General features: G+C 55.0%; 8 protein-coding genes across 8 annotated transcripts; 3 read left to right on the top strand and 5 right to left on the bottom strand.

Annotated features, from left to right (window-relative positions):
* Positions 1–12: 12 nt before the first annotated feature.
* Positions 13–1,224, bottom strand: BU25DRAFT_215535 (uncharacterized protein). Its single transcript, XM_033701256.1, has 2 exons — positions 1,014–1,224; positions 13–960 (listed from the first exon to the last, which is right to left on the bottom strand). The coding sequence occupies exons 1-2, from the start codon at positions 1,196–1,198 to the stop codon at positions 48–50; spliced, it is 1,098 nt and encodes a 365-aa protein (XP_033556317.1). The 5' UTR covers positions 1,199–1,224; the 3' UTR covers positions 13–47.
* A 1,211-nt stretch (positions 1,225–2,435) lies between these two features.
* Positions 2,436–2,782, top strand: BU25DRAFT_463082 (uncharacterized protein; the record flags this gene model as incomplete). The annotated part of the gene is made up of 2 exons (XM_033710575.1): positions 2,436–2,611; positions 2,659–2,782. 2 exons carry the CDS (start codon positions 2,436–2,438, stop codon positions 2,780–2,782), a joined length of 300 nt encoding a protein of 99 aa, XP_033556316.1.
* A 1,616-nt stretch (positions 2,783–4,398) lies between these two features.
* Positions 4,399–6,935, bottom strand: BU25DRAFT_313870 (uncharacterized protein; the record flags this gene model as incomplete). The annotated part of the gene is made up of 3 exons (XM_033702174.1): positions 4,399–4,487; positions 6,159–6,743; positions 6,800–6,935. Coding segments are annotated over 3 exons (810 nt in total), but the record flags the coding sequence as incomplete, so codon positions are not given.
* A 1,762-nt stretch (positions 6,936–8,697) lies between these two features.
* BU25DRAFT_480960 (CoA-transferase family III) lies at positions 8,698–10,763 on the bottom strand (the record flags this gene model as incomplete). The annotated part of the gene is made up of 1 exon (XM_033711073.1): positions 8,698–10,763. Exon 1 carries the CDS (start codon positions 10,435–10,437, stop codon positions 8,698–8,700), a length of 1,740 nt encoding a protein of 579 aa, XP_033556314.1. The 5' UTR covers positions 10,438–10,763.
* A 335-nt stretch (positions 10,764–11,098) lies between these two features.
* On the top strand, positions 11,099–13,522 carry BU25DRAFT_435028 (uncharacterized protein; the record flags this gene model as incomplete). Its single annotated transcript, XM_033708890.1, has 2 exons — positions 11,099–12,019; positions 12,623–13,522. 2 exons carry the CDS (start codon positions 11,099–11,101, stop codon positions 13,520–13,522), a joined length of 1,821 nt encoding a protein of 606 aa, XP_033556313.1.
* A 40-nt stretch (positions 13,523–13,562) lies between these two features.
* BU25DRAFT_415473 (DUF423-domain-containing protein) lies at positions 13,563–14,309 on the bottom strand. Its single transcript, XM_033707548.1, has 2 exons — positions 14,146–14,309; positions 13,563–14,097 (listed from the first exon to the last, which is right to left on the bottom strand). The coding sequence occupies exons 1-2, from the start codon at positions 14,252–14,254 to the stop codon at positions 13,829–13,831; spliced, it is 378 nt and encodes a 125-aa protein (XP_033556312.1). The 5' UTR covers positions 14,255–14,309; the 3' UTR covers positions 13,563–13,828.
* A 172-nt stretch (positions 14,310–14,481) lies between these two features.
* BU25DRAFT_403103 (protein arginine N-methyltransferase HSL7) lies at positions 14,482–17,156 on the bottom strand. The gene is made up of 3 exons (XM_033705067.1): positions 16,911–17,156; positions 14,736–16,862; positions 14,482–14,685 (listed from the first exon to the last, which is right to left on the bottom strand). Exons 1-3 carry the CDS (start codon positions 17,028–17,030, stop codon positions 14,509–14,511), a joined length of 2,424 nt encoding a protein of 807 aa, XP_033556311.1. The 5' UTR covers positions 17,031–17,156; the 3' UTR covers positions 14,482–14,508.
* A 590-nt stretch (positions 17,157–17,746) lies between these two features.
* Positions 17,747–20,563, top strand: BU25DRAFT_452226 (P-loop containing nucleoside triphosphate hydrolase protein). Its single transcript, XM_033709788.1, has 2 exons — positions 17,747–19,945; positions 19,990–20,563. Exons 1-2 carry the CDS (start codon positions 17,792–17,794, stop codon positions 20,104–20,106), a joined length of 2,271 nt encoding a protein of 756 aa, XP_033556310.1. The 5' UTR covers positions 17,747–17,791; the 3' UTR covers positions 20,107–20,563.
* Positions 20,564–20,819: the final 256 nt, after the last annotated feature.

The following is a 20,819-nucleotide window of genomic DNA, read 5'->3' as shown; positions in this document are numbered from 1 at the left end:
TTCCTGATTCTTTGCCGCACATGGCTTCGGTAGAGACGAGTGACCTTTCATGCACCTGCCTCAATCTCTTCAATGCGAGCCATGATCTTTGCCTTCCAAGTCCTGTAATCTTGCCGTTGACGTTCGCCCAAGTAGTCGGTGGCATCTTGCACCATGGTGCCGATGCCAATATAGTCGCTGCCACCACTTCTGAGACCCGGAGATGTGCTTGCTGTCGACTGTAGTGTGCTCTCGTCCGCCGTCTCGATGCCTTCCATCTTGTCTGTGTCTTTGGGAGGAGAGATGTTCAAGAACCACTCCATCTGCAACCACCCTTCCTGCTGTGCCACAGTCATCAACTCTTCTGTCTCTGGCGACAGCTCATCATACGCAACATCTTTGGCAGCTGGCAGCTGAAGGAGAGTGCGGATAGCCATGTTGCGGCGTTCGTCGTACTGCTCGGGCGTGACGTCCTGGTTCATCATCCTTGTCAAAGCGTAGAGGAACACCACAACGACCAAGCCAAAGATCTTGGTCTCTGGAACGGCTACCATAGGAGCCTGTGGTACGTTCGCAGCTCGCCGCGGTCGCTTGCTGGGCGTCTCAGCAGTTGTGGCGGACATGCGCGCCATGATTGGCAGGATTGACTCGATGCCGGTGTAGACGTGAGGTGCAGCGAGTGGATACGAGAACTTCTTAACGAGCACACGAATGCAGGGCATAACCCATGCTGGCGGTTCTCCTGCCCCAGTGTCGGTCTTCTGAGCAGTCTGCGGTGTCTTCCTGGCGCTCATGGGCATTTTCGGCGTAGTCTTTGTAGAGGCCGACGCGGATGTTGGGTTCTTTTGTGGTGTTTGTGGCTCGCGGGGGGTCGACGAGTCAGGCAGGGCGCTGGCGAGGTAGTTGTATAGCTTTTTGTACACTCGTGGTGGACATGGCGGGCGAGATGCTATTGAGGGTAGATTGAGGCGTTTCTTGAGTCTACATCAAATTTGTCAGACATCGACTATCATCAGCAGAATGCAAGCTTCTACCTCTCGCAAGCCAGCTGCGCACATGCGTACGGACGCGCTATCTCCTCGTCCGGCTTCAGCGAATGGGCAACGCTGCGTGAGCGTGCCAGAAGAGACAGGGCAACGTCAATCAGCTCGGGAGGAAGTGGCCCATTGAGCGTGGGGACCAACCCAGTCAAAGCTTGCTCGATGCTGGCCCTGCTCATGTTGGGGGATTGTTAGTTGGTGCGCTGTAGTCGAGTTACTCTTTCAACGCGTCGCGCGTTCTTGAGCTAAAATAAGTGGGCCAACGACTACATCACCGCTTCCTTCATCCACTGTTTATCATTCATAACCCATAACTCATACATAACTCATAGCTCATCACTACACTATGATCATGTGTTCGCTCGAGCGTTTAATGCTAATTTTCGGAATTACTTCTAATCGATAATTGAGCCTCGACCCGAGGGGCACGCGAATTCCTCCCTTCCGGTTACAGTGACTGCAACCTATAGGTTGTAGCTCGGCCAGCACATTGCTCGTCGAGCCAACTGTGCCCACATTCTGGGCATATCCTGCAACAACATGACGGATGACTCCAAATCTGCCCCCTTTGCCGTGGGAAGGGCGGTGTCCTAGTCTACGGCCGTGACTGTAGCTTCGTGCCACTGCTACAAGAGGCTGTGTCGTGGACGGCGTCATACAGTTACAGTCACACATCCAAGTCGATGTTTACTCACCGCTTGTCACAGCCAATCACTCGCTCATCTGTATCTTGCGGTAAAGAAAAACATGCCTTTTCCATAACACCAACGCAGTTGGGACATCTCATTCGCAATGATCGCCTTTGCGGTCCGTACCACCCACACATCAGGCGATCGGTCATCGTTCTCTATCATGGCCTCATGGACATGACGACGTGGGTTTGTCGGCTGTTCCGATATCGTACTTTATGTTGCTCACCATTTTGCCTGATGTCAGTGGGACGATAATCCCGGTCCCTGCATCATGAGGGCGAAGATACTTGGGCTGTAATACGCTCGGCGACCCCATCAAGAAGTTCACAACGTACAAATAACCACGTTGCCATCGGGATCGTGCATTTTGACAGCTCGGTCGCACGCCTTCCACAGTCGGCATGCATGAACGCATGCTGAGTGGATACCGGGACTGTTCCATTGCACACCGCACGCATTTCGATGTCCAGTAGGAACCACTGCAGTGTCGATACGACTCAAACTACCGCGGCGGCCTGAGCCTCAAGAACACCAGCAAGTCCTATAAATTCGGCTTCGGATTGTTCGAAGCTGAGCTCCCTACATCGATCTTTCAGAAATACCCGACTATCTCCTCATCGTAATTACTTTCACCGATCTTTCTACCATGCTCGCAACTTCTTTACTCACTGCCCTTCTGTCGGCAGTGCATATCACGCAGTCAGCACCTGTCGACAATCTCAGCATGTCGGCGGATCCGTACAACTGCGGCTACGTACGCACACGTTGGAACAGCAGCGTAGTAGCTGGGATATTTGCCCTTGGACACTGCGAGCCGTTCTACTACAACGAGACGATCGGTGCTTATCAGGATGCCTTCGCGTATACGCTGTACGGGGGCTGTACCTGTCGCTTCTACTCGTTCGTATCTATATCAGACTCAATGATGGACTACTAATCAGATTTAGGCTTGCTGAGGATTGTTCAGAGAACGTTTCAGTCCCTGAATACACAGCACCGACCGATCGGTGGCGGGAACCACTTTTCGCAGAGCCAAAGCCAGCCTGGTACAATTGCTACGAGAACAAGTAATGACATCAAAACATTACGAAAACCCTTTATGTTCGACCGTTGAGTAGGTATTGTAGTTGTCTGTTTTGCCGGAATGCTAACTTTTTGGGTAGCACAAGTATTGGAGATATTGCGCGAAGACTATGATACCGCCACAGCATCGCGAGACCTGGAAGAGATGGATGGGTACTTTTAAATGAATTTCGCCCGTACTAATGTATTTCAACACTAATGACAACATCTATGCTATGTCCAAGACTTGTAATACCTCCTCTAATCCGAGCCAAAAGCAGATCATACCGTCAAGAGTGCGTCGTGAAGACAGTAGCCTCTGGCTCCTCGCCTCCCACCGTGGGTATAGGTTCGACGACCATGAGCAAATTAGCATGTGAAGTCGTTCCTCGACGGTCGCGGAACACTCAAACTTTTTGAGATGTACAAGTTACCAAGGTCCTTCTTATGCCGGAAGAAAGTAGCTGAAAAGCTTGGGCGTTTGGAGTGCCTGTCAATCGTCAGTCCGTCCCTTGCTCGAATTGTCGCCAACCACTGACCTAGAATTGCTTGTCCCTGGGGTGTACTAGTATCGAATTCGTAACGGCCCCATGCTGGAAAGCCCTAGGCTCCAAGAAAGACCTCTCGAATGGCGCGCGATAGAATGAGCTGAGTCTGCTCGTTCGTGATCGAGAGCGATAAGAAATAGTTGCTCTCTTTTGGATTATCCGATGTCAAAACCTCCCAAGATATCTATGCCATATCAGAAAATGCACGGATCAAGGCAGTTCGTCGACGCCTTCTACTACTGGCTTTCGATCCTTTCCTGCTTCTTGCGGCGAGAGTCTGTCCATCGCAATGACGACTGTGGAGTTAATTAGCACGAGACGAGTGCACCGCACTTGTCTATTCGCTTACCTCCATTCTCCTCCGCAAGTCCAAAGGCATAGTGAGCACCGGTATAGCGGTACAACTTTCCGTCGACTTAGTAACTTTGCATGTCGATGGTGAGCCGCGCGTCCTCACCCGGCTTTGGAACCCCGTGTACAAGGGAGATCAATCTGATATCGCCTCCCTTATCGTTCGTCATGTTTGTTGCGCCCATGCCCCGGAGAATTTGGTCGACTCCCCAAAGGCGCATGCTTCGGCCTCCCAGTTGTTGTACCTCTCAGCCTCGGGTCTCCAGATCATCTGCCCTATGTTAGCAGCATCGCTGGTAATGGGCAGGGAGGGGTCTTACCGAGGTGTGTTTCGTCGAACAGGCCAGCAGCTGTATCACGTGGCGGCTTGAAGATCTTGCCAGCTTCGCTGTCAGAGCTACGCATCGCACGCACAAAAGTCTGAACTCCTGCACCTTGCATTTTCCCACTCCGTGTCCAAGGTGTTCGGATAGAGGTAGAGGAACCCATCTTCCTGGCCCGGCCATGGGGTAGGTGGTACTATGAGCCGCTGGGTAGGCGGAAGGTTTGCTGGGCCCACAGCAGCGGCGTCCACTGTACCAGCAGCAACGTTTCAGCGAGCAAATTTCGCGAAAAGCTTAGTATATCCACAGTTTGCTGATCGTCCGGCTTGTCTAGATCAGCACCTGCTGGCACCGGCTCCACAACGAGGAGCAAGTTCGGCCCAGGCCTCTTTCTGTTCTCGCGGAAGACACGAGCTCGGGAGATGTATATATTGCCAAGGGTTGCCTTGTGCTGCAAAAGAAAATAGCTGAATGCTTGAGCATTGGGTGTGCCTGAGATGGTCATTGGTCAGTACTTCTTGTCCCTATCAGAGAGAAGACTCATCCAGAATTGCCTGTCCCTCGGGAGTATCGGTGTCAAATTCGTATCCTCCCCAGGCGGGAAAGCTCTGTGCTTCAGGAACAGTGTTTCGTATGGCGCGCGAGACGATAGCCTGAGTTTCCTCATTGGTGATCAACAACGACAAGAAGTAGCTCAGGTTCTTAAAATTGCCAGTGGCCGTACTAGACTCCTTCCAATAGAGCCAAACTATATTGGAACATGCACAGATAGCGGGCAACTTGTCACCCTCCACGGCAGGCTCGCGTTTCTTGCCGGCAGACTGAGGCGAGTCTCAGTCCACCGCAATAATGACTGGTCATGGAGTAAGCATACAAGCGCAATTCATGGATATGTGACTGATCTCTTCTGGTCGGCTCGAGGCCGAGACCGTAGTGCGCACCTGTCTGGCGAAACGTCTTGCTATCTGCCTCGTAGATCTGCTGATCGTCAGAATTCTCATTGCCGTCTTCATCTATCTCCGCATAGCCGTGGACGAATGCTAGACATTGGATCGAGCCGCCTTGGTCATCACAATTGTCCGAGATATCATGGTCCCTGGGTGTACGTACGAGTGAAATTTGGGTCCGGCAACCATACCATATTCAAGGGTTTCAAACGCTGTGGCAGCAGACTCACGCGGTGGCTTGAAGACTTGGCCGGCTTCTCAATCAGAGCCACGCATTGCTCACACGAAGTTGGCGTCCTTGCACTTGGCCTTTTCCCATACATCATCACTTGTGCTGGCATAGAAAGATAGAAATGGCTCGCCCGACGGCTTCGGGGCTGGTCGTGGAGGCACCAGAGGGGAAGGCCACCCACGAATGTAGTGACATTTTTGGTGGCATCAAGAGCGGCGGTCGAAGACGAGTAGTTCCTGAAGTAGTCCGAGACCCGAATACTGCCGTTGGCGTGTGAACCTGGGAGTCGCGACTGGACTCTGTTGATAACGAAAGCCAGCACCAGCATTGCTGATATTCATGGTGGCTGGTTGAGATGAGTCGAGTGCAAGAGGGAGAAATTGCAGGCGGCAAGCTAAAAAATACGTGTGCGGAACACAGGTGAAAGCAGCTGTGGAGCCATCCGCCTTCACTTGTACACTCCTGTAAAACACGGAACATGGCTGATATGGCATGAGCCAAATGTGTCCGAGGGCTGACATGATTGGGCAGGAGCACTGGGACGTAAAGTCACATCTTCCGCGAAGATGTATTTTGAGGCACACTAGGCGCCATTATATAAGCTGGCTATCTACAGAACCCATCAAAATTAGACGTTCCTAATCTAGTCCGTCATGCTTTTGGCTACAAATAGCTGAGCTGGTCTACAACCGAGACCGCGCTACATTCGCCATGTCCTCCTCCGCGACCTTCTCCACATGAAAAAGCATACAGGGATCCGCGAACTTCATGCTGTTTTTGAACACGGTAATCTTTGAGATCTTAAGATTTCCGAGTGAACTCTTGTGCTGGATGAGAAAGTAGCTGAACGCGAGGGCGTTGGGTGTCCCTGGTGGCAGTCAGTGAATGTTCTCCAGCATTTCGACCTCCTATAATGGAGGCTGGAGGTCTTCGGGAACACGTGGCTATCGGAAGCTGCACACATCATTCTAAGTCTTCACTTACCAAGCAGAGCTGCGCCTTGTTCTGTGTTGGCGTCGACGTCGTATCCAGGCCAAGCCGGGATTTCCCTATACGCGGCTTTGTCAAGTACTTTTGAGATGACGCCCCTAGTCTCGAGGTTCGTGATGGAGACCGACACGAAGTAGCGCATGGACGAGGGCGCCCTGCCTGAGGTCGCCTTCCACTTCAGCCAAGCGACATCAGAGAAAGACTGGAGGTCTGGCAGACCATCACCCTGGACCTTGGGGTTGCGCTGGCTGCCCGCATACTGGGGTGACTTGCGGTCCATTGCTAGGAGGACTCCGCTCGGGTCGAAACCGAAAGCGTACTTGCTGCCTGTCACGCGGTAGGTCTGGCCGTCAACTGTGTACTGTTGCTGACTGTTGTATGGGGTTGGACCGTAGCCGCCACCGTTGGCATCGCCATCACCGTGAGTGATCTTGACGATCTGAACGCTGCCTCCATCTTTCTTCGCCTTGTCGGAAACACCGATGGCGCGCAGAACGTGATCAATACCCCACGCCTTGTCGAACTGGTAGCTGTTCGCAGGAACTGTTGAATCCTTCCATGACCATGTGGTCAAGGCGGCTGCAGGGGCATGTCAGCTAATACGCATACGTGGATACGGGAGTACTTGTCCCTACAAATGTCGGTGAAGGTGCTCTCAGCAGAGTCGCGGACCGGCTTGAAGAGCTTGCCGGCGTCTGCACTTGAGGAATGCATGGCCTTCCAGAAGTTCTCGCCCTTGCATTTACAAGTGTTGTAGAAGTCGTCCGTGGCGAAAGGGTAGGGCAGATACAGAGGGTACTCGTCAGCTGCAACGGTGACATTGTAGTCGCCAACCCAAGGTTGAGCGACTCGAGCGCTGGCCAGCGCCAGGAGGAAGGCCGCCACGAGCATGAAAAGCTTCATGTCTGGCGGTTGACACGTATCCAATAAGGTACGTGAGAGGGTAGAAAGGGAGATTCGTACAGAGGCCATGGCGGTTGAAGACTACAATAGAGAGTGGGGCTAAAACGGCAAACGGACGCTTCAGAGGCTACCTTCACTTTTGCAGAAGACGTCTTCAACTTGAGACGATGCATAAGCTTGGGAGGTGGTTAAATCTTCCACATTTTTGAACCAATGATTGCTCGGTCTTGCTCTACCAGCGATTTCAATGGCAGGATACGCATCACGCCAATGCGTAGTGCTGTCAGTCTCCAAAGATTCGAAATTTCGGCTCCGTACATATGGGACGGAAGCTGGGACAGAAGCGGAAATGGAAACCATCGCCTGAACATAGGCTGTTGAGGGTGCAGCAGTACCAGTGGAATAAGCTGAGACCAAAGTCGGCTAAGAAATTACACTACACTAGTACCACAAGACGGTATTCGCTGTGCAGCAAGAAATCAGAGTGTTTCGAGGCTCAGTGCAGGCACGCACTGTAAGCGAACACAGAGGGCGGTTTCAGCCTCATGGAAAAAGGGTGCCCCCTTGCGCGGACTGCCAAAAGCATCAGTCTCCAGTCGTACTACCAACAAAGGCACGATACTTTGTAGTGGCTGAAGTCCCACATGCCTTTAGTACAACAACCTTGACACCAATCTAATCGCATGAACGAGCTGAATCTGATAGTAGGTGGGATAATGGTAGCGATGATAGCGATGATGTGGGGTTGGTTGTGTGCAGGCACTGTGAGTGGCTGTGAAGGTGTGGTTCAGGGTCTAGCACGTGAGGAGCCCCCATATATATCTATACTCTTGACAGACCCCGCGCTAAGTCCTGTTAGGTCCCAAAGATAGGGGGTCGTGATATTTTACAACTCATAATACCAAGAGGAAAGCCGAGTCCATAAACATTGGTATAGGCTGTCTCTGTGTCACCTTCAGTGAGGAGGACTGCCGGGTGGACAAGCACAAGTCTTGGAAATATGTTGGTGCTGGTCCAACTGCCAATCTTGATCTGAGAGGTGGAGGAATAAAGTGGTATCAGTTGTGGCGGCGTGGGCCGTTGTAGAATACTGATAGCTACGGTGAACGACAACGTAGGACTATCGGGTCGATGGAATACTGCGCTGAGTTGCTATCTAGCTGGGAGATGACGACTATATACCTGACCAGTAACACACTAGACTAGGTAATCTGTCAAGGGTATAGTCAGACTGTGTGCGGACCAATCGATACCGCAACAACTTCGAAGGGAATCGCACCCGTAAAAGAGACAAGCGTCATGATCAAGACGGCAGCGCATCCAGAAACGGAGTGGAAGAAGAGCATTTTGGGTGGTTGATGGGTACTGCAAGGAAATATAAGGCAACTGAGAATCAATCGTGGAAAATTGCAGGTAAGATAGATCATCCTGTGACAAAGTCCGCTGAAAACGTACTTGGAGAGGATCTGACGTACCCGGTAAACGACAAGATATGGTCGCTGCTACTTGCCTGTCCGCCGAGTCAATTCTGACTGACACCAATATTCTCGAGTTTATTCTTCATTGCGTGCATTGTACTTGCTATTCGCTGTAGGTAAAAGCCAATACGTATGTTGTTATCAACTACTCATTACAACCACGACATACCCTCCAGTTTCTCCGCCCCATACGGAACACTGGGCGTCAACCATCTCGCACCCTCTGCACCCTCGATTTGTGGTACCGGCTTCAGCACGCTCAGCTTCTTCCCGCCGAAAGCACTGCCTTCAAAACTCTGATACCAACCACTCTGTTCTTCCAAGTAGTGTCCAAGAACCTTTTTCCAGCCCTTCCAGACTGTGACAAGCAGATCGAGCACGTGATGACTTCCTCTCATCTCGCCCCACTGGAATCTTTCTTGACACTCCTTCACCGTCTGCAGCGGGTACAATCCAACATCTTCTCTCAGCGCGTATGCATTCACCCCCGTAAGACTGGCAAGAACTTCCCAGCTCCCGCCCTTCGTCGCCCGCTCCCTCAGCGCCAGCATCGCGCCGACAGCCCCAAGCACACCAGTCGACATATCCGAGATGGGCAAGCTGGGGAGCACAGCCTCATGCTTCTGCAGTCCCTGTGTGATCTCGAGAGCCCGACCAGTCACGTACGCAGATCCCGCTGCTGCGTCCCCAATCTGCTGCCACCCCGGTCGCTCTTTGTAGTACCCGTCAGGCCCGTAGCAGTTCTCGGAGACGTAAACAATGCCTTTGCCGCGCTTGCCGGCCATCTCGAGGAGCTCTTCTACACCGAGACCGAACTTCTTCATCTTGCCCGGACGGAAGCCTTGGATGAACACGTCGGCGTCTGCGAGAAGCGCGTCCAAATGCTGGCGGTCGGAGGCATTGCGCAGATCGACGGTGGACGTGCGTTTCCCGGCATTGAGAGACAACTGCATAATATTGATATCCGGCAGGAACGGAGCGTTGAGGCGAATTACGTCGGCGCCGAAGGAGGCGAGGATTGTGCCGATTTCGGGTCCGGCGATGACGCGAGTGAGTTCTACAACTTTGATTCCAGCCAGGGGGCGAGGGTCATGAGGATTTAGAGGGGGAAATGCGATGGGTGGTGTGGGCACGGCGTGGGTCTGCTTTTTGACATTCACCAATGGGTGGGCGGCCAGGGACTTGCCCATGGTGGAATTTCTCCACTGTTCTGGTGTGAAGCAGATCGAACCACAGAAGCCGTTGAGAAGGTTGTTCATCTCGAGCTCTTCCGGACTGTATTTCTTCGTGTGTTCGGCAATGAGATTTGCAGCCTCCTCGTTGGTGGACACGTTCGCGTTAGGGTTGATGCCAATGCTCTCAAGGACCGGTTTGGCGTTCATGCTACCGTGGAACGAGTACCATGTCTCGGGATTTTTTGTGGGATATAGTGCAGTCGCGCGATACTTGAGGGGTGTATCCGTCCAGCCTTGTTCCCAGTCTTGCAGGATGTCGCCCAGCTTCTTTTGCGCTGCCATACTGAGGACATCGTCGCCGTTTAGATAGGCTGTCGCCACACAACCAAACCATATTGCGCTATGTGTAGTGTTGACGGTGATTTTCCGGTTGTCGTCCTTCAAACCTCTCAAAGTGAGGATCTCATCTGCGATGACACCGCACATGGCATGCAAAGCTGCAGCTACTGAGGTAGCTTTGATGGGCCCGGGAATGACGGGGTAGTCTTCACCCGTAAACTTGACTTTCGAAAGAATGGCCTCATCCTGCGTGAAGCCTGGTGTTTGTGAAGCGATGAGTCGAAAGATGCGAGAAGTGTCCTCGGGGACCGGGACGAATGCTTTATCAGTGTATGTTCCTGGACCGTAGACATCTGTGACGCGGTCTTGTGAAGCCATGGTGGTTCCTGTGATGACCCTGGTGTAGTGCAATACTGGTGCAGCTGTGATGATTCAAGATGTTTGTGCTAGAAGTAACCAAGCACTTCTTATATGGCAACAGCATACTTACATGACGGCTTCTCCGACGCTCATTGCCTTATCGATCAACCTTGCCAATCGCTAGTAACCACATGACTGAAGCAGGCATGTTTCGGACACGAATACTACCTTGCATTCGTACGATGTCTCTGCAATGTCGGTCAAGATCGAGTGATGTGGAGCATCCACGCAGCCCTGTACCGTGGACAGGGTTTGCCGATGTTCACCGACGACCTCGAAATACCTACCTTGCTTGTATTGTCTCATCTTAGTTGTACGTTCTGACTCGTCACTGCTTTTCGAAGGTGGTGTTCTAGGGTCGAAGTTTTCGACTCGGCCCGAACCGGTGGAACGGTGATCAGATCGACATGATGATGTATTGTCCGAGCTATCACCGTTCCAGTCGTATGGAGATGCAGGTGCTCGTGTCGTGCGAAGGCGTGTGTCGCGGCTGAGTGTACTGCTTGCCAAATGTGGCTTCTGTTGTTATATGTGTTGTCTCCCGTTGCGTGTGCCGCTCTCCCAGTCATTCTGGACCTTCCTAACTTTCGACTTCGCATTTGCATCCGCAGTTTCCACAATGCCTCACTCTACTACTCTCCCCATCCAACACATCTCAATCATCGGTTGCGGCTCAATCGGCGCATCGTGGGCAGCACTGTTCCTTTCACAAGGCCTGACTGTTACGGCCTTCGACATCAACGCCGCGGCTGAGACGAGCTTACGAAAGCTAGTTGCGAATGCTCTTCCTGTACTCAAGTCTCTCGGCCTGCAGAAAAGTCCTTTCGCGTCCACCGACAGCATCATTTTCACAAACGACTTGAAAGAAGCACTGAAACACGCAGACTTTGTGCAAGAGAATGGACCTGAGAGACTGGAGCTCAAGCAGAAGATGTTTGAAGAGATGGCGGGCCTGGTCAGACCTGATGTGATCCTCGCGACATCCTCCAGCGGCCTCACGTGCAGCTCGATACAGGATGGCATGTCAGCCTCATCAAATCCTGAGAGAGTGATCGTCGGCCACCCATTCAACCCCCCACATCTGATTCCCCTCGTCGAAGTTGTCGGCGGGCAACAGACATCGCAGGACACCATCGACAGAACGATGGTATTTTACAATGCCATGGGGAAGAAAGCCGTACATGTGAAAAAGGAGGTTATGGGGCACATCGCCAACCGGCTGCAGGCGGCACTGATGCGCGAGATGCTGTCCATGCTGCAAAACGACACATGCAGTATCTCCGACATTGAGGATGCCATGGCGTACGGACCAGGTCTGAGATGGGGCATCATGGGCCCAAACACGCTCTTCCACCTGGCTGGTGGCGAACATGGCGCGCAGCACATGGCAGATCATTTGCTTCAGCCAGTGACGACGTGGTGGGCCAGGGAAGACCCGGTGCTCGACGATGCGCTGAAGAAGAAGTGGGTGGAGAGCACCATGGATGCCGTCAGAGAGAGGAAGTTTGATGACCTGGTTACGCAGAGAGATTCCGAGTTGGTGCGGTTACTGAACTTGAGGAAGGAGTGGGACGGGTATGCAGAGGCAAGGAAGGGGCAGCCACAAGAGTAGAACAGATACCCGCCAATACATGCTTCACTTCGATCGTAGCAATAGCCCGCCTCTGATGATGCGTACTGATGGCAATTCGAGTCTGCATCTCATTAGCATTTGGTGCTCAGTTGTCCTCAAAAAGACTTGATCCAGTCGACCAATCGGCGATTTTCCTGCTGTCTGCAAGGAACAACCTGTCTCGCGTGTGCAGCTGCAAGGCCGTTTTCCCCGAGTGCGGCTCTGTTCCTAGCGCCGTCTGATAATTCCACCGAGCTGCCTCGGCCGAGCTTGACCACAACCTCGCGCGTAACAGTGCTCTTTTCCACCGACGTGGCTGCTCGACCGGTGTCGATGGCCTCGCCGGAAGACCTTGCAAATATGCATCAGGCCCGAGCGATACCCGACTGACGCAATCCAACACTGTAGCTGTTTCAGTCGTGATATATACTCAGCGCTCCGACACTATACGCTTGAACATAAGCCTCCACAGATCGTTGACAGGTCGCAATTCAGCTCAAGAAGATGCCATCCATCCAAATCCTTCCCCAGTTGCCCCCCTCCAAACGCCTCTTCATCCTCGACTGCGCCCTCTCATCCCCCAACTTCTCAGGCGGCCGCATCATCTCGACCACCACATCCGGCACCGATGCCCATGATGTCATCTCCAACATGTCCACACTACCCGACGGGATAACAATCGACCACGCCTCTGGCCAAATGTACGTGACGCAGATGGGCAGCTCGCTCAGCACAAACAGCGGCAGCATCATACGCGCAAATCTCGACGGATCGGACCAGCAAGTCGTCGTCGAGCAAGGGAGCGTGGGCGTCTGGACACCGAAACAAATCATCTTTGCCGAGGACGCGGGGCGGAAATGGATCTACTGGTGTGACAGGGAGGGCATGAAAGTGATGCGCGCTTGCGTCGACACGCTGCCTGCAAAGCCGGAGGTTCTGGTTGATACTGGCGATGCGGCAAAGGGCGATGGAGACGATAATCGGAACTGGTGCGTTGGTGTCGCCGTCGATGTTGCAAGGGGAGAGGTGTACTGGAGTCAGAAGGGTCTGTCGAAGGGATTTGAGGGCAGGATATTCCGGGCGAGAGTTGATGATGCTGAGGCGTCGAAGAAGCTGCTGTTTGATAGTCTTCCTGAGCCCATCGATCTCGAGCTCGACGAGGAGAGCCATGTATTGTACTGGACGGACCGCGGTGACCCACCGAGAGGCAATTCGCTGAATCGCGCGTTTGTTGGAGGTGAAAAGGTTGGCGCGGTGGAAATACTGGCAACGAGGCTCCACGAAGCGATTGGTTTGGCGATCGATAAGGAGGAGAGAAAGGCGTATGTCAGTGACCTGGCGGGCGGCGTCTACGAGGTTGATCTTGCGTCGCGGGAAAAGAAAGTGCTGTTTCCAGAGCTTGGAGATCTGACTGGCATTGCGTTAGTATAGGAAGCGCCAGCAGTAATGAATAATTCGAAGCAGCGTTGTCACTGAGCCTATTCCTTACATCTCTCATCGTACACATGTACAGATTGCCTGCCAACCCAAGTTAACATCTGATCTTGTCCTGCTGTTATGGAGCATGCGGCCTGGAGGCCTATTAACGCAAGCCCAAACTTGTACGACAACAGCGCGGGCCGTCGTAATCTTCCGTAGCTCATCAGAGTACAGACCAGCTATAGAGTCGCCTGAACGCCTTCAACACTCGTTCAAAACTGTTCCTCCAGGCGTATTGGATGCCTATCTTGTACACGCCTACTTGAACTTGGGCAAAACAGGCCTCTTCGTAACCGCCAGTGCCACCCAGCCCCCAATGAGGCAGAGACCACCGATCGGTGTGACCGGCCCCAGGTACTTCCCAAACCTCTGCGGATCCAATACAAGCAGATACAGGCTTCCAGAGAACATCGTCATGCCTGCAGTAAGCAAGCCCATAGCAACCGTATTTTGCGGTGCCGCGACAGATGCAAACGTCAGGACTGCCGAGTGAATGAGCTGGTACTGCGCTGCGGTTCCCCAGTTTGCTGGAAATCCGATTAGATATGCGACGGCATGGCTGGATCTCTTCGTACCGATGCGAGCTGGGTCTGCGATTCTCTTTTTGAGGCCGTGCGCGCCGAATGCGCCAAGCATCACGCTGGAGGCGCCGTACAGGCAGCCAATTGTCCAGAAGGGTGGCATTGTTATGATTGAATTTGAAGAGCCTTCGCGATGAGGAAGTTATGGAAGAAAGATGAAGTCGAGGTAGTGCGACTAGCGTGGGGGAAGCTGGAGGAGCTATGACCTCGGTGCGGAGGTTTCGGAGGTGCGAGCACGACGCCATCACCGAGATCATCTGCACGAAGCTGGACATATTGTTGCGGGCAATCACAGCCAAACTTGCACTTTCAGAATATGATTGCAGGGTGGGACAACTTTTGGGTATTCTGTCATGTCTACATCAAGCATCCACTGCTCTTGCTCGAGTGCAAGTCAGATACGCCAAGCCCGATCCTCTGCCCGTTGACCGTCATGAAACTCTCGACAAGCCACTCGTACCACACCTTCCGATCGTCTGTCTGGCGCCACATGCTGACCTCGACCTCGGAGCCCGCGGGCAAATGCATGGGTGTCTGTGTATACGATTAGCTCTGCATCAGTAGAAGAACAGACGCGAACGTACCTTCAGCGGGAAGAATATGGGGAACCAAGAAATCATGTCCTTAGATTTGGCGTCCATTGTCACCGGATTTGTTGACAGCTCGACAGGCCCTTCAGAGCCGCTGTAAAGCACCGTCTCGAAGTAACCGCCGAGACCGTGGCACACGCCCTGTTCGCGGATGGGGAAGGAGATCCTGCAGTCTCGGTAGTTGTGCTCGTTGGCACCATCGCCGCCAATGAAGCCACCTCCACCACCCACTGCAGATCCGCCCCTACGCAAGGCTGACTGCGTGAGTACGCTGGGTGGCAGGGGATGCGAGAACTCCCAGGCCGTGCGGACGATGGGCGCAAGAGGGGCCTCCAGGTTGAAATGGTTCATCTTAGTGCCGTTGGTCAGTTGCTGGGAGGCGCTGGTCTCGGCCGTGGTGGTGGTGGAAAGGTAGTCAAACTGCGAAAGCATAACAACCCACGGAATATCAAAAGCATTGGGGTCAACGCTGGTGCTGCGGCCGTGGATGTCTGCCCAGAGCTTCGGCGTCGCGAGTGGTGTGAAATGCGCCGTGTAGCTGGATGGTATCGAAATGCCGTGCTCAGTGTTGAGGACATGCTGGACGCCGTCGAGACACTCGGGAGACAGCTCGTTGTCGGCAAAGCTACCCAGCAGCTCGCTGATCAAGATGTCCACCTTGCCGAACGTGCCGTCTGGCTGCGATGGTCCTTTCCAGGCGCGCATGTCTGTCTTGACTACAGTAACCCGGCCACCCCAGGTGTCCATGTTGCGTCGCTGCAGCAGGACATAGGCGTTGGGATTCTTCTCGATTGCGTAGACCTTGACAGGCACGCCGCTGCTGGCGCTGGCATTCAATGCCCGCGTGACGAGCGGACCGCGACCTGAACCAACCACAGCAACAACTACGGCACCGTTGTCCGAGCTGGTGGACTTTTTCTGGCTGTGCCAATCCTTCAAGGCTTGCGCAGTCGCACGTTCGTACCAGGCATACTTGATGGGGTCCTTCTCGAAGACTTCGTAGGTGATGGACTCGAGGTTGTCGGACAGAGGCTGCAACGGACTCTGCAGATAGTCCTGGAATCCTCCGCCGAACCGCTCGATCTGGCTCTTCGGGGGCTGGTTGCGCTGGAGGTAGCGCAGGTAGCTGAGGTGCGGCGTCGGGTCGCTGCTGCTGCTGCCGCCGCCGCTGCCGCCGCTGCCGCTGCTACTGACCTTCGCAGCTTTCTTCTTCAGCTGCGCTGCCTCGGCGGGCGTGGGCTCAGCGGACGGATCAGCGTCCTCGGCGGTCGAAGGTGACAGATGGCCGGTCGAGTAGGACATGATCATGTCGGGGTCATCGATGCCCGGCAGCGGGCCAATGTCTGACAGCAACAGCCACGGAGACGAGCGCAGACGCGCGAAGCGGAAGAGGAACCATTGGTGTGCTTTGGACAGCACGAACGATCCCCGGGCGTTGACGAGGAAGGACGCAGAGGGTATGGTGACGAGACGGACAGGCTCAGAGAACCAGCGCGCCTGTATCGCCAGGGAGGGCAGCTTGCGTGGCAGCTCGAGAGCGAGTGACAGTCTGGAGTGGTACTTGCAGATCGACCTGATCGTGTTCCAAGCCTCCCACGAGCTCCAGACATCTGTGCTGCTGTTCTGCTGTGCGCCAAACTCGGGCCTCGCGAAGCGCTTGAGGTCGCCCAGCTCTTCCTGGTCGTCGACTGCAGTCTTGGTGCCGTCCACAGGCATGAGGATGTGGAACTGGACGTATGCGCCGGTGGACATGGCCTCCTTGAGTGCGCGTGCATACTGTGCCACGCCATTCTGGCCGTGGGAGAGGCGCGGGCCAGGCACGACCATGTTGACGGCGCCGCAGAAGGATGCATAGGCGACCTCGAGGTGCAGCACCTGGCGCGAGAGGTGCGCGATGACGGGGTCCGGGGAGGAGAGGTCGATCCACGAGCTCGAGTACGTGACCAGCTGGCTGATGGTCTCGGCCGGGCCCAGCGGGGTGTCGAGGCTCTCGAGGGCGGCGATGAGCGGGAGCGGCAGCGGCTGGGCAGCGCTCGAGGCGGCGTGGGTGTAGGAACGCAGCAGGCCGAGGACGCGGGTGTGGAAGTGGTCGTTGGTAATGGGGCTCGAGAGCATGTCATACTGCGCCTGTCAGCTCATGGCGCCGCTGGAGGGAGGAGCAACGCATACGCCCAGGTCCTGCGCGTGGTGCACGAGCTCGGCCGACACGTCCAGCGCGCGCTTGCTCTCGTGCTGGCCGATGTAGAAGACGGGCAGCGAGTCCATGTCGTCTGCGTAGCCGGCGCTCATCGTGGGTGGTATGTCGCAGCGCAGGGGAGAGCGCGGTGGAAATGCTGTGCCAGTGAGCGGCAGCAGAACGAGCCTCGGTCTGGCGACCACAGGGAGCGTTGTGTGTTACATTTGCGCGTTAGCATTCTTTGCACACGACCCAGAGTTTTGGTGGGGTAGCGCACACCGCGCACCTGAGGCACAATGAGGCACAATGAGGCACGATGGGGCACAATGAGGCACGGTGAGGCACGGTGAGGCACATGAGGCAGAATGAGGCACAACGGGGTGAATGTTCACCATGGCTCCGCTACGGAACTGCAACCAAATCGCAGTAATCGCAATCAGGATCCCCTCAAAACACTGTGTTGGGCCATAGTCAGATCCATGGGACGCTCCTGACGTCTAGACGTTCTCTTTTCTTCAGAGGCCTCTAGTGGGGCAGTGTCCTGCCGCAACATACTCAGCAACCGCACGGTTGGAGTGCGTTGCAGTGTTTTGTTGCTCCCATTGGTTGCTTTTGGTACTGTATCTTGAGGCACGCCAGCCAGCTCCTCCTACATGTTTGTTGCTTTCAGGGAGAAGAGCCCGGTGTCAGGGAGAAGAGCCCGGTGTCAGGGCGTCGTGCAGCATTTTACGCACGACGCTAGCCCAGTTGGCAAGCGGTGGGCGCGGCGGTCAAAAAAAGTAGATGCAAATCGCCGTCTCTGTGCTCGCCCGCTGGCATCTCCGTACCCGCCAACAGTACCTCACTGCAACTCGGTACTGCACGCCAGCACACCATGACGGTCAAGCGCGAATCCGACGACGGGCACCGCGACACCAAGCGCGTCAAGACCGAAGACTCGACCAGCGCCGCCAAGCGCGAGAGCAACCCGTACCTCAGCCACTGGAACGACTCGACGGTCAAGAGCGAGGACGCCCTCGCAGGCTTCAGGCGCCATGCTACCACGTCGAAGCAGGCCGAGGCCGCGGAGGACGGGCCCAACAACCCCTTCACCGGCCGGCCGCTGTCGAGCAAGTACATGAGCATCCTCAAGACGCGCCGCGACCTGCCGGTCCACCAGCAGCGCAACGAGTTCCTCAAGCTGTACCAGGAGTCGCAGATCCTCGTCTTCGTCGGAGAGACGGGTTCCGGAAAGACGACGCAGATCCCGCAGTTCGTCCTCTACGACGACCTCCCCCAGCAGAGCGGCCAGATGGTCGCCTGTACGCAGCCGCGCCGAGTCGCCGCCATGTCGGTCGCGCAGCGTGTCGCCGACGAGATGGACGTCACGCTCGGCGAGGAGGTCGGCTACACGATCCGCTTCGACGACAAGACGGGCCCCAACACCATCATGAAGTACATGACCGACGGTATGCTGCTGCGCGAGGCCATGCACGACAACAACCTGTCGCGCTACAGCACCATCATCCTCGACGAGGCCCACGAGCGCACCCTGGCCACGGATATCCTGATGGGCCTGCTGAAGGAGGTCGTCCTGCGCCGCAAGGACCTGAAGCTCATCATCATGAGCGCCACCCTCGACGCCACCAAGTTCCAGAAGTACTTCCACAACGCCCCGCTGCTGGCGGTGCCCGGTCGCACGCACCCGGTCGAGGTCTTCTATACGCCTGCGCCCGAGCGCGACTACGTCGAGGCTGCGCTGCGCACGGTGCTCCAGATCCACGCCACCGAGCCCGAGGGCGATGTGCTGCTGTTCTTGACCGGTGAGGAGGAGATCGAGGACGCTTGCAGGAAAATCAGCCTCGAGGCCCAGGATCTGACGCGGGAAGGAGGCGCAGGGCCGCTCGTCGTGTACCCGCTCTACGGAACGCTCCCTCCCGCGCAGCAGCAGAAGATCTTCAGCGCGGCACCGGCACCGTTGACCCCCGGCGGACGTCCTGGCCGCAAGGTCATTGTCTCCACTAACATCGCCGAAACGTCGCTCACCATCGATGGCATTGTGTACGTCGTCGATCCTGGCTTCAGCAAGCAAAAGGTCTACAACCCCCGCATCCGTGTCGAGTCGCTTCTCGTTTCGCCCATCTCAAAGGCCTCGGCCCAGCAGCGCGCTGGTCGTGCCGGTCGTACACGGCCTGGAAAGTGCTTCCGTCTGTACACCGAGTCCGCGTTCAAGAAGGAGTTGATCGAGCAGACTTACCCAGAGATCCTGCGCTCTAACCTGGCGAGCACAGTTCTCGAGCTGAAGAAGCTGGGCGTGGACGATTTGGTACACTTCGACCTGATGGACCCGCCTGCGCCCGAAACGCTCATGCGCGCACTCGAGGAGCTCAACTACCTCGCATGTCTGGACGACGAGGGTGAACTGACAACCCTGGGCCGGCTTGCTTCTGAGTTCCCGCTTGACCCTGCGCTGGCTGTCATGCTGATCACATCGCCCGAGTTCTACTGCTCGAACGAGATCTTGTCCTTGACCGCGCTTCTCTCCGTGCCCCAGATCTTCGTTCGCCCAGCAAGCAACCGCAAGCGCGCCGACGAGATGAAGGAGCTGTTTGCACACCCCAAGGGCGACCACCTCACCATGCTCAACGTGTACCACGCATTCAAGGGTGAGGAGGCGCAGGCGAACCCAAAGCAGTGGTGCCACGACCACTTCCTCTCGTATCGCGCACTGCAGCAGGCAGACAATGTGCGCCTGCAGCTCAAGCGCATAATGGAGCGCTCCGAGCTCGAGCTCATGTCCACGCCCTTTGAGAACAAGAAGTACTACGAGAACATCCAGCGCGCTCTCGTCGCCGGCTTCTTCATGCAGGTCGCCAAGCGCGACGGCAACGGGAAGCAGTACACGACCGTCAAGGACGAGCAGACCGTGCTGCTGCATCCTAGCACGGTGCTGGCCGAGGACAGCGAATGGGTCGTGTACAACGAGTTTGTCCTCACAACCAAGAACTACATCCGCACCGTGACCAGCGTCCGGCCGGAGTGGCTTCTGGTAAGTGTATTGTGGAAATCTCTAGATTTTGCTAACGATGATAGGATATCTCGCCCAACTACTACGATCTCTCGACGTTCAAGAAGGGTGAAATCAAGACTGCGCTCCAGCGGGCGTCGACGAAGCTGATGCGCAAAGAGGCCGAGAAGGGCAGGAGGTAATGCAAACGGAGTGTGCGAAATATTCTACAGTTGGATTTAACGAACAACGATCAAGTTTGATGACGAGCAGATGCAATTCAGGCGTTGGCAAATCTGCGGCCTGGACTGCAGCCTCTGGCGTTGAGTGGTATAGAGTTGGAACGACGGAAAGTAAAGAGATTCAAACGAGTTCAAAGAGCTCGTTAACATACTTCTTCCAGGATTGGCAGTAAGCGTGGCCATTGTCGTGATTTCAACAGAAGGGTGCTTACCGTTCGATCTCTGTTGCCTTTCGCACAGCTTGCTGTGATGAGGGGCTCCCAAAACGTTCGGACCTTCATCATTGCAAAGAAGCGCGGTGCTCGCTTGAAGAAGGGCGTTGGTAGTTCCGGGATGTTGAAGCTCGCAGCATCGAATGCATATCACAACGCCTAGGAGAATCAAACAACCCGCTGTTTAGGCTGGCAGGAAGGAGCAGGAAGGAGCGGGAAGAGAGCAAGCTCGAGTTAAAAATAGTATATAGGTTATCTGACTGGTTCTAACGCAGGATTGGGACTTCTAACGTGAGACAGGCCGCAAACACAGTATGAGGCACAGGAACATGTCAAGACTTGACACCAGATCTGTGGCGTAGCTTCAATACCGGAGATGACGTTCGAGCGTTCATCTGGCTGGTCCATCGGTGTGCGGTCGTGCCTTCCCTCCGTCGCGACTTCCTCACCGGGTCTCACCCT

This window comes from Macroventuria anomochaeta, assembly GCF_010093625.1.
Source record: "Macroventuria anomochaeta strain CBS 525.71 unplaced genomic scaffold BU25scaffold_47, whole genome shotgun sequence".
NCBI classification, from domain to species: domain Eukaryota; kingdom Fungi; phylum Ascomycota; class Dothideomycetes; order Pleosporales; family Didymellaceae; genus Macroventuria; species Macroventuria anomochaeta.
The sequence above is the reverse complement of the archived record's forward strand: the minus strand, read 5'-3'. Positions and strand labels throughout refer to the sequence as shown.

Bases quoted from the DNA above. Each gene is read 5' to 3' on its own strand.
- BU25DRAFT_215535 (XM_033701256.1), bottom strand. From the start codon at position 1,198: ATGAGCAGGGCCAGCATCGAGCAAGCTTTGACTGGGTTGGTCCCCACG. The intron at 961-1,013 runs GTAGAAGCTTGC...AATTTGATGTAG, and splicing joins GCGCAGCTGGCTTGCGAGAG to ACTCAAGAAACGCCTCAATC.
- BU25DRAFT_415473 (XM_033707548.1), bottom strand. From the start codon at position 14,254: ATGCCACCCTTCTGGACAATTGGCTGCCTGTACGGCGCCTCCAGCGTG. The intron at 14,098-14,145 runs GTACGAAGAGAT...TCGGATTTCCAG, and splicing joins CGCAGACCCAGCTCGCATCG to CAAACTGGGGAACCGCAGCG.
- BU25DRAFT_403103 (XM_033705067.1), bottom strand. From the start codon at position 17,030: ATGAGCGCCGGCTACGCAGACGACATGGACTCGCTGCCCGTCTTCTAC. The intron at 16,863-16,910 runs GTATGCGTTGCT...TGACAGGCGCAG, and splicing joins ACCACGCGCAGGACCTGGGC to TATGACATGCTCTCGAGCCC. The intron at 14,686-14,735 runs GTACGTTCGCGT...TCGTATACACAG, and splicing joins CCATATTCTTCCCGCTGAAG to ACACCCATGCATTTGCCCGC.
- BU25DRAFT_452226 (XM_033709788.1), top strand. From the start codon at position 17,792: ATGACGGTCAAGCGCGAATCCGACGACGGGCACCGCGACACCAAGCGC. The intron at 19,946-19,989 runs GTAAGTGTATTG...TAACGATGATAG, and splicing joins TCCGGCCGGAGTGGCTTCTG to GATATCTCGCCCAACTACTA.